General features: G+C 26.9%; 1 protein-coding gene across 1 annotated transcript in view; it reads left to right on the forward strand.

Moving 5' to 3' along the window:
• LOC100203891 (C-1-tetrahydrofolate synthase, cytoplasmic) overlaps positions 1–14941 on the forward strand; it is a 62217-nt gene extending 47276 nt beyond the window's left edge. The window contains exons 8-10 of the mRNA XM_065800046.1: positions 9582–9674; positions 11281–11354; positions 14590–14941. Coding sequence (XP_065656118.1) covers positions 9582–9674; positions 11281–11351 — 164 coding nt within the window. The 3' untranslated portion in view covers positions 11352–11354; positions 14590–14941. The remainder of the gene's footprint in view (positions 1–9581; positions 9675–11280; positions 11355–14589) is intronic.
• The last annotated feature ends 1317 nt before the right edge of the window (positions 14942–16258 follow it).

Raw genomic sequence — 16258 nt, forward strand, 5'->3', positions numbered from 1 at the left:
GTTGAACGCCTAGCGGGGATCTTAAAATTTATCCTATAAAATTTTTTATTTTTTTAAATATTATATATTGGATTGGATATTAATGGCATTAAAAGGAGCATGTTGAAAAAATTCAGAAATTTGTCTACAGAATCTTCTGGAATTGGTGAAGTAAATTTAAAATCAGGAAATTTGATCGGAAAATATTATTAAAAAATGTATAAACCAAAGTACTTAAACAATAGTCTAAAATTTAACAACTACTTTCCAATGCTAAGTCAAAGTATTTAAAACTAAATTCGCATTATTAATAACAAGTAGTCTAATATTTTTTTAAATAATATTCAAACTGGCTGAAATTACAAGACTAAAAGCTAGAGTGTATTTATTTGAAGAAGAAATCCTGATAGAAAACTTACCTCGAATAACTTTTGCAACAAATAAAGAATTAATTCTTAACTTTCAGTTTAAAAGATCTAATAACAAGTTAACTCTGTCCAAAAAATTTATTGGTTGTACTAATGGGCCCGATATATTCGCAAAGTCTTGTCAATTGCCCTGACAACTGTATTCTTTTTGCAGTAAAAAAACCTTGGTTTTACGGAAGTTACAAAGATGGATTATTAACAGATAAATCTATAAGGTAAGTTTTATAATTTCAATTTGTTAAAATAATAAAAATAAATTTTTATAATCCTTTGAACTTATTAAACTAGTAGATGATTAAGGTTTTTTTCTAATACCACTCCAATTAATTTTTTTTTTTATATTATTATGTATGGGTTAAATATAGCTAAATAATATAATAACTATAAGGTGGTCTGATTAATTATTGATTAAATAAAATTTCTTATTATTGAACAATAAAACGAACATGTAATATGATAAATTGTTATAAATGTGACATTAATATTTTAATTTTATTTAATGTTTACTTTTATTTAATGTTAACTTAATTTTTGCAAGGATAATATAACTCGTTTAATCGATAGTTGGCAGACATTAAAGAAAAGTAAGAGTAAGGACTCTATAGCAGCAGAGAGTTTTTTGGATTGGTAAAGATAATATTAAGGAAATCTTAAAAAAACTAGCCTTGATAAACTTTTATATTATGCTGATATCAAATTTTTAAAAGACCAAAAGTCCAGTCGCCTTATGAATTTAGGGAGCAAAGACATGAGATATAAGACTGTAAATAAAGAAAAGAAGCAGTTAAAAAATTGTAATATTAAACAATTACCCCGAGTAGACGAATCAACTATAGAGCTAGAGCTTTTCTCAGACATAAGTGATATTAGTGCAAAATCAGATGTTTCTTTTGATTTAGCGCAACCCGGCCCGAGTGATCAAAAACAAGAGTTAGGGAAGGGTTTTGTTAAAGATATTGCCATGACATCAGTATCAAAAAATATTTCATCAAGAGATCTAATGCATGCATGTACATATTTAATCGTAAGTTCAGGCGAAAATGTGGCTGATTTTTTATTGTCTCATTTAACTATTTGTTGAGCTCAAAAAAAATCAGAAAAATGTTAAAATTGCTATCGGTAAAGCTATTTTTCCTATAATAGCACATTTTGATGAGAAAATTATCAAAGGTATCACAGAAGATAAAAAATCAAAAAGAGATCGATTTGCAGTCTCGGTAAATATTGATGGTAAAATAAAGCTTCTTGGCATTCCAGCTATTGATCATGGTACTGGACAAGCTCAATATGATGCTTTAGTTTAAATACTGGATGAATATGGAATATGTGATAGCGTAAAAGGTTTATGTTTCGATACAACTGCTACAAATACAAGACTTTCTGGTACAAGTGTCAGGTTTACTCATAAACAAAATTCAATTGTACTAGAGCTGGCTTGCAGGAGGCATCTTTATGAATTACATCTAAGACACTTCTGTGAAAAACAGTGCAGTGGAAAAACTAAATCTCCAGAAAACTTAATGTTCAAACGGTTCCAATTAAACTGGAATGACAATAAAAGTAGCTTTGACTCTTAAAAGTTAGTAAAATATGATACCCAATCTATTGCTAACACTTTCTTAGAAATCTGTAAAATTCGACGCTGTAAAATTTTGCGAGATGGCTCTAAAGGAAATTATTTTCCCCAGAGGAGATTACAAAGAGCTATTGAAACTGACTCTTATGTACTTGTACATAAGAGTCAGTTACTATTTCAGTACCCTGAAAGAGTTTTTCAAATTCAAATTCAAGCTCCAGGATGTGTGTTGCATGCACATTTTATGTCCAAAGCAATTTATTATCTCAAGATTCAGATATTGAGTTTGCAACTTTCTTATAAATTCAACAGCAGAGTTTATCTCAATCTTTTTTTCCGTCTGGCTTTTTAAAAATTCTTTGCCTTAGGCTGTACCTTACCAAGATATGAAACCTATTAGCAAATGACCAAATATAGAGAATATGTAGAACAATATGTTCAGAATTCTGAATCAATTTTAAATGGAATTGATGCCACAATGGTTTTAATGGAAGGACATTTACGGTACCTTGATGAAAACTTGGTTCAACTTGCTCTTCTAGACCATGATTTTTCTGTTGCAGAGAAAGAAAATGTTGCAAAAATGATCTTCTGAAAACCAGTTCCTGAATTTTTTTGGCATTCTAAAAAATTAAATTTGCTCTTAACTTTATGCTAGAAATATCACCAAGTATTGCACAATTAGTGGGAGAAACTGGTTTATATTTAGTTTGTTAAACCTCGCTAAACTGAATGATATGATTTTCTCTTAAGTCTCCAACATTTCAATGGTTAACAACGTTTCTGAAAGATCTATTAAAGTTGTATCAGACTTTGTAAATAATGTTCACAATGAAGACAATCGTCAGGAGTTACTACTTGCTATTCACCGAAGGAGAGAAAACCTTTACCAGAAAAAGACTAAGGAAGATTTGCAATCAGCATATGAAGCAATTGCAAAATAAATAATATAGTTTTTAAATGATGATGTTAATTTAATGATAAAATGTTGAATTGTAAATATATATTTTTTATTTAATAATACTTAAACCTTTCATTCTTTTTTTTGCTTTTTTACAAAAACAACTATGCAACTATACCATAAGAATCATTTAAAATTGAGGAGCTACCATATACTTGCTAATCTTGAGGCAACAAAACTAATAACAACAATACCACTTTTAACCATGTTGCAGTATTTCATTAAGTCTTTTTATCTTAAAAAGAACTAAGATTAATTATTATTATTATTATTATTATTATTATTATTATTATTATTATTATTATTATTATTAGGCTATTAAGGTTAGCATAAGGGTCATGTTACTTCCAAGGATAAAAGAAAAATTTTTTCAAGACCTATATAAACCTCATTTGACACTATTATAAAAACTATCCAGGTTATTGTTTTTTCCACGTCTGAAAATAGTTTATTAGAAAATCAAAAACATTTTTTATACGCCACCAAGTTATAAAATAGGTTTTTGTGAAGAAAAATTTGAATTTTTCACTAATTTCAGAAGATTCTGTTGACAAATTTCTGAATTTTTTTAACATACTCCTTTTAAGTGATTAGTATTTAATTTAGCATATAATATTTAAAAGAATAAAAAATTTTATAAGATGATTTTTAAGGTTTTAACATTTAAAATTTTTAACATTTAAAACACCCAACATTTTTGGCCCAAAATCAAACTGGGGGGACCCTACAAATTATAATTTTTTTTTGTTGCTCAGACTTGTTTTCATATAAATGGTCAATTTATAAATCGATTCGCGAGTTCAATTTCAAAATTTGATAAAATATGAAACACCCTTGTGTACAGCATACAAAATTGTGACATTTATCACAAATACTTTGAACTTTTTTATCAAGTCATCTAACACAGAGCTTGCATCTAGCTCATTTTCTTTTCACACCAAAATTACTATCATCTTTTGCTTTATTTTAATCATTGCTACTTTTTGTGTTATTTTGTGGGTCGTTGAACAACATTCAAAAACTTACTTCAACATTTTGTGATGAAATATTTTTATCAAAAAATGTTGAGTGACTTACAAAAAGAATCACATCACTTTAAAGACAAATTTGAAAGTATCATTCTTGACAGGAGTTGGTTTGCTACCAGAGATTTACCAAGTTCTTTTAAAAACAATCTTCTGCAATGTGTCTTCTGTTTGTTCCAATTAGGATTTAGATGTATCCAAATTAGGATTTAGATGTATCCAAAAAAACAGAAATGTCTAGGTTATTGTAAAAGATTACCTTAGGCCACCTGAATTATAAAAAATAGACAAACAAATATTAGATTTCATAAACATTTATAGAGTATTGCTATATTTATAACTACCTGCAGGTCATATTCTTTGTAGAAAAAGTGGAGACCGTTTGGTCAAGAGTATCTACTCCCTCCTTCATTGAATTATATTTCAGAATTATCTGTGGTTTTTTGTTTGGACAGTTCGATAATTCCAAATCACAATGATTGCTACTCAGCAGAATGACTAACTTTCCTTTTATTTTGGGACATATGAGACTAAAGTTAATTGTTCTTGGCAACCAAACACTGAAGAGTAGACTTTCATGATCTAGCAGGTAAAAACTTTGTAGGAGTTTCTTTTTTATATTTGTGCATTGTTCCTACTAAAAAATTGTCCATTAAGACATTTCTTCCAGATCCTTTTATAACTTCAACTAAATCAAGAACTACTCGTTTCCCTTAATTTTTTTCTGGGCTCTTCCCAGGACCAGTATAAATTTGTGCATTCAAGACATAGCTAGTATTAGAATCACACAATAACCATAGCTTTAACCCATATTTAGCTGGTTTGGATTTTATATATTGTCTAAAGGAATGAAGTCCACAAAATGGAACCAGCTGTTCATCAACAGTAACATTTTTGTATGGTTTAAAACTATTTAAAAGTGTTTGTACCCAAATATTAAAAACCTCAAATAGGTGCAAATTTGTCATTGCTGCGTCTTAATAATCGAGTTGATCAGATGTTAACTCTTTTTCACTTGATAGACCTCTATCAAATAATTCAAACAATAGTTTCCAAGTATGTTCAGTAGTGTATCTAACACAAACTTTTTAATTTTTTCAGCCAAAAGTTCTAATATTTGTTATGAAATCTAAATTTATCAAAAGAAAAGATGAGTAAGTTGAAAATAGAAAAAATATATACATTTTTGAAAAGCATAAGTTATGAAAAGCCATTAAGTTTGTATGAAAAACTATAATATTAATTAATGATGTTAAGGTTTGTATGGACCCCAACATCATTAATGTATATTTTGAAAATAACTAAAAAATGAAGCAATGTTAAAAGAGTTATTTTTTGGTCTTTGTGCGCCTTGTAATATTTAAAAAATACATAAAATTTTAAAAAAAATACTAACTACATTGATATATAATGCAAAAACAAACTACTTGTGGATATAACATAAAAGTAGGGTTAAAAGTTGTTTTATTATTATAACATATATATATATATATATATATATATATATATATATATATATATATATATATATATATATATATATATATATATATATATATATATATATATATATATATATATATATACATACATATACAGTGGGTGCAAAAAGTATCCGACACAAAGGAAAAACTTTATTTAATTAAAGACCATTTAACAAAATAACATAAACAAAAACTATTCTAATGTAATTTTACATGGGAAATACAACAACATTGTTAAATGTTGACTTGATAATTGCAATTTTGTAAAAGTTAAGGTTCAAAATCATTCAATATCATATCAAAACAACAACATTGTTAAATGTTGACTTGATAATTGCAATTTTGTAAAAGTTAAGGTTCAAAAAGTATCCAACACGTTGTAAAAAATTTACTCAATACTTCGTCATGTGACCTTTAGCAGCCAAAACTGCTTCTAAATGATTGGAATACTTGTTCACAAGATTAGCACATATGCTAATAGGAATTTTAGCCCACTCTTCCTTGCATATTTTTTTCAATTGACTAAGATTTCTTGGATCTCTCTCCTGTACCCTCAATTTCAATTCCCGCCACAGATTTTCAATTGGATTGAGGTCAGGTGATTGGCTTGGCCATTCCAATAAGTCAATTTCCCTCTCCTGAAACCATGCATGAGTTGCCCTAGCCGTGTGCTTAGGGTCATTGTCTTGTTGGAATATCCAACTTTGAGGAAGGTTTAATTTTTCAGCTGACTTCATGAGACATCTCTCAAGAATGCCCCGATACATTTCTGAGTTCATCCTTCCTTCTATGATTTCCAATTCCCCAGGGCCTGCAGAAGAGAAACAACCCCAAAACATTATGCTGCCTCCTTCAAACTTCACTGTTGGGACGGTATTCTTTGAGTGAAACGCAGAGTTCTTCTGTCTCCAAACACGACTGACACAGTTCCGACCAAACAACTCTATTTTAGTCTCATCTGACCATAATATTTTATTGCAAAGCTTGAAGGTTTACTCAAGTGCTCTTCAGCAAAGTTCCAGCGTTTCATTATGTGAATTTACTGAATAATTGATTTTCTAGTTGATTCAGACAATTCTGCAGTTTTAGGCATTGTTGAAGAGCATAAAATTCAGGCCACTTTTCAATGAAGATGTCAGGTAATAAATGACTGCAGTTAGAAAGATTCTATGACGTTCTTTTGCATTCTAGAATGTTTCAACGTTTTCTGATTCTAGAATATTCCCTCGAACATAACGGATGACAAATTATTGGCGAATCAAATTCTTTTTTTACGATGTGTTGGATACTTTTTGAACCTTAACTTTTACAAAATTGCAATTATCAAGTCAACATTTAATGATATTGTTGTTTTGATATGATATTTGTATTTCCCATGTAAAATTACATAAGAATAGTGTTTGTTTATGTTATTTTGTTAAATGGTCTTCAATTAAATAAAGTTTTTCCTTTGTGTCGGAGACTTTTTACACCCATTGTAAATAAACAAATATATATATATACACACACACACACAACCCTAAGAATTAGGGTCGGCATTTGACAATGCCGACCTAACTGCTGATCTTAAAGTGTTTGAGGTCAGCAAAAAACTGCCGACCTCATTTCTATGTTTTATGGTAACCCCTTTGTATCAAATTTTTTTGCTAACCTTATGCTGACCTCTAACAGTTTGAGATTGGCAATTTATTGTCGACCTCATTTTTCCTAATTCCAAGTGTTGTGTGTATATTTATATATATATATATATATATATATATATATATATATATATATATATATATATATATATATATATATATATATATATATATATATATATATATTGTTATATGCTCGAGAAGCTTAAAACCTGTCTTATCATCATGGTAGTCTTTTTTTTAATTCTAAAAAAATTGTTTCTGTTCTTGTGTAGAAATTCACTTTTTCTTTCCTAAGCTAATGATCAATAGATTTAAATAATTTTAAGTTTTGAAAATCGTAGTATTAAAATTGTAACAGTTTAAAAAGATATTTTGAATCTTAGATTTTATAGTCATGTCATGTCATTTATTAAATAGTCTGTATTTGTAAATATTTTTTAGAATTTGTCAAAAAAATCAGTTATTAAATACTAAAAACAAATAATAGAAATAAATTTTGTTTTCTTTTTTACTACTATATAATTAAGTATTACAAACTTATAAAATCTCTTGAAATTTTACTTTAATACTAAAATCATAACTCTCCATAGTTTTCTTGACAACCATAATTTTCAAGCTGATATAGCGAAGTTTAAGTTATCAGTTCAAAGTTATAAATAAAATATATATAAATATCAAAATTATAAATAAAATATATAAATAAATATCATAGTGGTGACTGCTATAAAAAAAAAAATCAGGTTTTGTTTTATTGCACTATTGCTAAATGTGAATTAGGTACTTATAATTGTTATAATAGTTAAATAATTCAAGTGTAATAAATTGTAACCATAATATCCATTACTACAATCATGTGATTCATCATTTCATTAAGCAGTTTAATATAATAAAGTTATAATAACATTTTAACAATCATGTGATTCATCATGTCATTAAGTAATTTAATATAATAAAGTTATAATAACTTTTTAACAATCATGTGATTCATCATGTCATTAGGCAATTTATTATAATAAAGTTATAATAACATTTTAACATATTAGAAATAGTATAATTTAATATTTCTGAAATTATTAGTTTTTTTCTCATATTGTTACAAGTTTATCTGTCTAAAATTACAATTTAATGACATACATTTATTTGCTGCTACCAAGGCAATATATAATAAAATAAATTTTATTTAGTCTGTTAACTTATAAACAAGAAAATAGGAACCTTGGGTTTGCCATAGGAACCCAAAAGTCTGACCTAAAGAGTTTGAAAAAGATTAAGATAATGAATAAAATGAAAATTGATCAAGAATTAGTATAAAACATAAGTACAGTCAATTTATTCAAAATATAAATTAGTAACAGGTTAATTGTTTATGTTTGTAAATGCCTAGAACATGCATGTGACTGTTTGACATTTTGTGTTTTCAAATATTGGAAGTTGATTTAATTCGATTTTTCGATAGTTATGAATTAAAAAATCATTTGCTTGGCTAAGTTTATTTGCTTTTTGGTTGCTAGGCATGCAAAAACAATCTAAAGTTTGCAAAAAGTGAATCGAAATAACAAGTTATTAAAGTCAAATGTATTTGTTTAATATTTATTTTTGTCAACAAAAATTTATTTTACAGTTTGTGCTATTGCGTAGTAATTTAATGGCAAGTTGTTTTGTAGTTAAATTATCTCCCATCCAAATATTTCCTTGGTAGACTGGCTAGAAACTATTTTACAGCATTTGTTAAGTTTTCCAAAGCTTTTACAGACTTTTTTCCTGATATTGGATAGCATAGCAGTTGGTCAGAAAATTTATGGTTGTCGTATCAGATTTACATAGCATGTACTAAACTTTTATTATTTTTAATTTTGATTTTTAATTATTAATTTAAAATTTTAATATCTCGTAAATTATTAACAGGTAAAATATAAATGCAATGCTAAAATATAAACTTATTTAAATAATTTAAATCGAAAAGTTGCTGATTACTAATTTGTTAACCAGTGATGTCAAATCTAAACGTTTTTGACTCATTTCTTTCATTTTACTGACATGTTTCTATAAGAATTAGTTTGATGACATACTGATATTAGGGTTTGATGACGTTATACTGATAAAGGGAAATTGGAGGCCTTGTCTCTAATTTTATTCTGTTTCATTTTATTCTTTTTTATAGGAATGATTTTTTCATTACAAGAAACATGAAGTAAGACATGCATGTTTGAAAAATTGAATTAAGTTAAAAATTTTGAAATAATAGAATTGCTAGATTTTTCCATTCAGATCTTCAAATCTGTTTAAGATTTCTGTTAACTGGAATTAAAACCAAATAAAAAAATTAAGATTTTTTGAATGATACATTATATATGTAATGTAATCTGAAATATATGATTACTAGCAATATTTTTTAAAAAATTATAGGCCAATTATTTATTTTTTGTCCAATTTTGGCTTTTTATTGCATTGTTTTCATTGATATCATTTTTTTGTTTTGTTAAAGACGACACAAAAAAATCTGGTCATCGTTTGCTGGGTGATGTAGAATATTCTGAAGCTAAAAAAAGAGCATCATGGATAACTCCAGTTCCAGGGGGTAAGTTGTTAAAATTTTTACTCAACACATAATGGTTATTACTAGATTTGGAAGAAAATTATTTTATGATGTAAATTGATTTGTTTATTTTAGTAATTGCTGAACAATATTAAAACAAAATCAAAAAAATAGTATCTAGAAATTTATTGCCAGTTTACACTGAGTTACATTTGTAACTTGTGAAATGGGTAAATTATAAACAACTCATAAGTAAAGAAATCTTTACGGACTGACTATTCCAAAAATAATCTTGTGAAATCTGATGGAGCTCAAAATGTTTTTTTATTGAAAACTTTTTTTATTATTGAAGTTACTTGTCAAAGCCTACTTTTTCAGGTTTTATGGCATTGAACCATAAATTTTTACATAAATTACATTAAACCATGTGGTTTATAAAATACGTCTGTACTGCATGGATTTTTCTTGACTTTTTTTTTGTATACCAATTTGAAAAAATTTGCTTTAAATATTCTATATTGTAAAATATGAATAAAATAAAAAATGTTGTTATAATTCTGTAATTTCAAATGTAAATTTAAAAAAAATGTACACGTTTGTTGTGGTTAGGCAATCAACAGGTATGCTTGTTGGTATTTTTTTAGTCAGTTAATGTGCTATACAGTATAAAGTGGAGAAGCTCTGCTTTATACTTTATATTAATATATCCTTTATATCCTGCAACCTGAATAGATTACTTAAAAATTTTTTTTTTAAAAAGAAGAGTTAAAAAATGTTTTTAGTTTTACAGTCTTGTGACAGTATCTAGAAATAGCAAATTATATAAGTTATATTTATTGTTAAATTTGTTAGTTTCTCTAGTAATTTGTTTAAGCACACTTTTCGCATGATGTTTTGCAATAATCATACATATTTTTAGTCTTTTTTATTTTTCTTCCAAAAATTGAAACTTTTGGAAGTCATATACTTTTATCTCTGGCCACATATTTTTATCTCTTCAGCCTCATACTTTTATCTTTTCAGCCACATACTTTTATCTCTTCAGCCACATACTTTTATCTCTTCAGCCACATACTTTTATCCCTGGACAAAGAAGAATAATCAAGAGTTTTTTTTCAGCAAGAAATTTGAGGCAATCATCGAAATTATGTAAAAATTGTATTTTATTAAAAGGATGTGCAAAAGTATTAGGAAACATGGATTGGCCACTTCAGTTACTAAATCTGATTTAGTTTTTATATGATGAACTAGACAGAAATGTCCAACAAATGGGATTACTTGCAACAGAATTGCAGGTAACTTTAACTACTTACATTAATGAAAATGGCAGACAAAATGCAAAAAGTTTTTGCAGCAGTTAAAAGGCTAAAAAGGGTTATTTTGAAGAATCTCTAATCAGAAAAAAATAGTCAAAAAATGTTTAATTTATATTATTTACACTTTTTATTATGTTTTTGAAAGCGATAAAAAACTTCTGGTTGGTAGTGAATATTTTTAATAGATATAATTAGACTAATATTGTATATACTATAGATTATAAGTATATTATTATTTTTATAAAGTATAATAAAGTCGTTTTAAATTTTATTGAATAATAATTCAAAATTGTTTATTACAATATTAGTAAATGGTTTTTGTTGTTGTTTAGGTGTTGGTCCTATGACTGTTGCAATGTTGATGAAAAATACATTGGAAAGTGCTAAAAGTCAACTTTTTTAAAAGGTAAGGTTTTTATAATAATATTCTCAAATAATTTTTATTTTACCTAGCAAACACATTACTTTAATATTTCTGTCTTAAAGATCTGTTTTAGTCTTCATGTGTTTGGTTTGTAAATGCTTTTATTGACTCTTCCCCTCAAATATTTACTCAGACCCCCTAAATGTGTTCTTTATAATAAAATTATACTTGATGTCAAAATTTAGCTTATGAAATATATTTTAAGTTATTGCACCAGCACACTCTTAATAATAAGAGTTGTTGCACCAGGATACTCTAAATATTAAGAGTGGTTGCGCCAGGCCCCTATTAATAATAAGAGGGACTGCCTCAAGTCCGAATTTTTGGAGACCATAAGTTAAATAAAAGTTTTGAAAAGTATGTTCACAAATAATCTAGGTTTAATAGAAGTTTCTATTGAGTTTGTTAAATTTTAAATTGAATTACTTTTTTAATTACTTTTTATATATTATTCTTAAATCAGAATTTTAAAATCAGAATATATTATTTTCAATTTTGTACTAAATTTTTGGATTTATCAAATTGTATTAAATTAGTTTTTTAGTTAAGGTATTGGACATTCAAAAAAAAAATGAATTCAGTAAATGTCATTTTTTCTCAAAACATGGTTTGAAAATTTTTCGCAAAATATGATTTGATAATTTTTTTTTACGAAATGATTTGATAATTTAGGAAGTGGAAAACTGTTGGTACAAATCATGTCATAATTTACCTAAATTCTAACTTTATTACTAATAAAAAACAAGGAAGTATAACTTGTGTGGTCCTAATAGACGAAAGAAATATTTTTTTTGCAATAAAGTTTTTATCAGAGTTCACTTTCACTTAATGGAATTAACATTGTCTCAATTGAAACTTTAATGCATGTTGTTCATTATGTATACATATTCAAAGTTTCTTTTTAGAACTAAATATGTAAATTATCTAATAAACGAGACAAGTTTTTAAATTTAATTAAATTCATTTATCAAATTAAATTAAAATTTAATTTAATTCATTTTTTAACAAATTTTTGCATCAATTTTATTTACACAATTTACTATAAAAATAATTTTATAATATAATGATAAACATTGTCAAAGAGAAGTAACAAAAACAATTAGGAGGCATCCCTAACGGCCTGTAAAAATCAAGTTCTATGCTTACAGCCATTTTTAGGGGGATGATTATTGGGGTTCTGAAATGTTTTTGAACGATTCTGAAATGTTTTTGAATGATTCTGAAATATTTTTGAGGGATTCTAAAATGTTTTTGAAGAATTCTGAAATGTTTTTGAACGATTTTGAAATGTTTTTGAATGATTCTGAAATATTTTTGAAGGATTCTAAAATGTTTTTCAAGAATTCTGAAATGTTTTTGAAGGATTCTGAAATGTATTTGAAGGGTTCTGAAACTTCTGCAATGATTAGCAGGCACTTGACTCCAGTTTCCATAGTATCCAAGTATCCTGAGCTATTGAATTAAGTAATTTTTGAATTTAAATTTTTTATGGAGGATTAGATGTTTTCCATGGATGTGTAAATAAGACGAATATCTCATAAACAATGAAGTTGATGGTGGAGAATCAAAAATAATTTTCCACCATCAACTTCATTGTTTATGAGATATTCTGTTGAGTGTTCAAGTAGATTATGATAGCTTAGTTCTTAAAATTCTTACAGTGAACAATATCTGTGTTTGCCACTGCTGTCTTGCGTACTTTAAAAAATGTAATTTTTTAGAGTGTAAAGAAGTCGCTTTAAAAACTGATATAATTCAATAAAAAAAAACTTATTGACTTTAAAATAAAACAGTTTTCAATACAAATATGTTACCTGGAGTTACTTTAAACTGTTTGCCGCCAGTGACTTTACCTAGTGACCTAGTCTTATGGTACCATGATATGATCTTTCCTTTGTGGGTATGACTTATGATGCAATTTGTTAATTTACAAACTTTGGTTTTAAATACTCTAATTTGAGTATTTAAAACCAAAATTTGCAAGTTTTGAAATCTTTTTCCAGCAGAAGTTATTTTGACCTCAACTAATAATTGATAAACACGTTTTGTATCTTCTCTCAGTTTGTTGAGTGAATCTAGCTCTTGAGCTTGACGATGAACATGTGTTATTTATTTTTTTTGTTTGTCGCTTATTGGATATTGTTTATTAAGCTTTTGTTTTCGTGCAAATCGAACACAGTTCAGAGTATTTTGATCAGGTGGCTTAACATGAGTTGAATCAAAATTAAACAGCAATAAAACCTTTTTGTCATCTTGATTCAATTTTTTATGCAACTTTCATGAATAAAATCCAATTTATTTTACATAAGTTTGCGTACTCTTTTTTCTTTATAATATAATATAATTGAAATGCTGTTGAGTTATAGCGCCATCTATGACAGCCAACACAATAGTTGACTAATAATTTGTAAAATTATAAAATCCAACAAGTTTTGTATTCCTAATAATAAATGTTGCATGTTCTCTTTTATATTTTTCCTAATATTATAAAACAATCTTCGTCGTTTCTGCTTTTGTTAGGCGTTTTAAAATGTTATTATTTAAAATTTTTTGTGGAAGCCTAATTTGTAAGAAATATATGATTAATATAATTCCTAAGTAGTTGAAAGGTATATCGCCCTATATATTTTAATATTCAAATTATTAATGAATTCCTTTTTTATTACTTCCTAAACTATTTAATTTCTTCAACTTATACTTTTCAATTACTTGCTACTTTTATTGATCCAATTGTGTCATTATTTTCTAAATTGGAACAATCAATAAAACAACTAAAATACAGGCATTAGCTATAATTTATTTTATCACTCTCTTTTGATAACATTTAGAAAAATGTTATGTTTAAAGAAAAAAATCTTATTTGAATTTTGCTATTTTAAGATGTTTTTCTGCGAAATCATAAAAGTTGAATCATACCTCGGACAAATTTAAAAGATTGATATTTTGCCAAATTAATCTGCCAAACAGATACGTAATTATCCTTCCAAAAATTTTTTTGTAAATTGCCGTTAGCATTAGTTCTGATTTTCACAGACTGTGACCTCTTCCAGTAGTTCCCACTGGGCACGCGTCGTCCCCCGGACGATGCTTTCTCACTGTGAACTGCTGTTGTTGTGTTTTATATATTATGATATACAACAATATGTTGTATATTATATATTGTATTAGTTATAACTATAACTGTATGACAAAACCATTATTTTTTTATTTTTTTTAGTTTTACTGCATGCTTGTGACAAGTTGGTATACGTTGTTAAACGAAATGCTTTTCAACCTATTTTGGACCTAGTTTTGTTGTTAGAATGATAAAAAAATTATGCTAACAAAATGCAACTTACAGCATTTCTGCAATCTTGTAAAATAAAATGTCTCCACGTCTCTCTTACCAAACACGTAATTCCTTAAGATGTCTTTTAGACGACCAATTTGTTTAAAAGTTATCTTTTAAAAGTCATCTGTTTGCTGCGTTTTGTCGGACATTCTATTTTTGATATCATATTTTGCGAAAATATCAGATATTTTTTGAGTTTTGTAATAACATTTAACAATAATATATTTCTATAAAAGATTTATAAGATTTTAATTACACCTTTCGTTACCGACTTATTGGTTCCGCTGCAAGTTATTGCCTAGATTTTTCATTCAGAATGTAAATTATTGATATTTATTGATAGAAATTAAAAAATATGCCTTCTAATATCTTATTATAAAAGAATACCATTAAAGTCATTGCTCGAAAGCACATTTTCATTTACAATGTCTAACTCGCACAGATACTAATAATTTTTTTTAACTTGAAAGTTGCTTATCATTAAGTGGATTATAATGTTGTAAATGGACTAAAAAGCAAATTGAAACTACATTTTCATCGCATGAAGGCTAGGTCAAAGACCATTTTGCTTTAAAAGTCCTATTGATTACTTTTTTTCTTATTTTGACAATGAGATTCGACTTAACATACTTTATCAATCCAATCTATATTAAGGGTGAATTTTAAATTCCGGTCGGAACTGTTAAAATTGTTTTTTTTGTAATTTTTTACCTTCAAGGTTAAAGTGAAAGCCTGCACCTCAACATCGTGGCTATATAACATATATTTATAACCTATAATATGTATAGTCATGACGTACTTTTTTTTAATAAACACAATCAATTCAATCAGTTTCAGAATAAATACAATAAATTCAATCAGTTTCAGAAAATTCTGAACTTGCATTGGAATCACTCGAGTAATATTTTGTTAAACTATCGTAAGAATCATTTTTGTTTTCACAATACGAACAACCGTACAACTTTTATATTTTATTTAGTCTTTTACTATAAATACAATTTTCATTTTACATACATATACAATAAAATAAGTAGCTGGAGCAAAAACATGACATTGTCTTTTCACCGAGCATCACTTTTATAAAGTCGTAATTTACAAAAATTTCATTACAAAAACGTTATTATAAAAACTGGAAGATAATATATCTTATTGTTTTATATAAGTTTTAATACATAAAGAAGAAAATAGTAATTGCTAAACTGCTTACATTTTCTACAGTAGTAAAAAACTCTGAGAGAGAGTAAATATCATTAATAAACTTTGTTATCTTTATTTTTATATTTGAGTTTAACTTTATTTAAAAGAAACATTTTAATCAAGCATAGTGCAGTCCATAGATAAGAAGAATCGCAAAAAGTATTCTGGAGCAGGTTGAATGAGCATTTGATCAACCTCAAGCTGGTCGCCAAATTTCTTTTTACCCGTGTCCATCAAGTTTCTGGAAATCGGGATTTGCTTCCAAACGACCGTTTAACAATTGCTGTTACTTATGAAACTTAATTTAAAATAAATAATAATTTAGAAAATTTTAACTTCATCAATTTTATTTTAAAAT

This window comes from Hydra vulgaris, chromosome 06 (assembly GCF_038396675.1).
Source record: "Hydra vulgaris chromosome 06, alternate assembly HydraT2T_AEP".
Taxonomy (NCBI): domain Eukaryota; kingdom Metazoa; phylum Cnidaria; class Hydrozoa; order Anthoathecata; family Hydridae; genus Hydra; species Hydra vulgaris.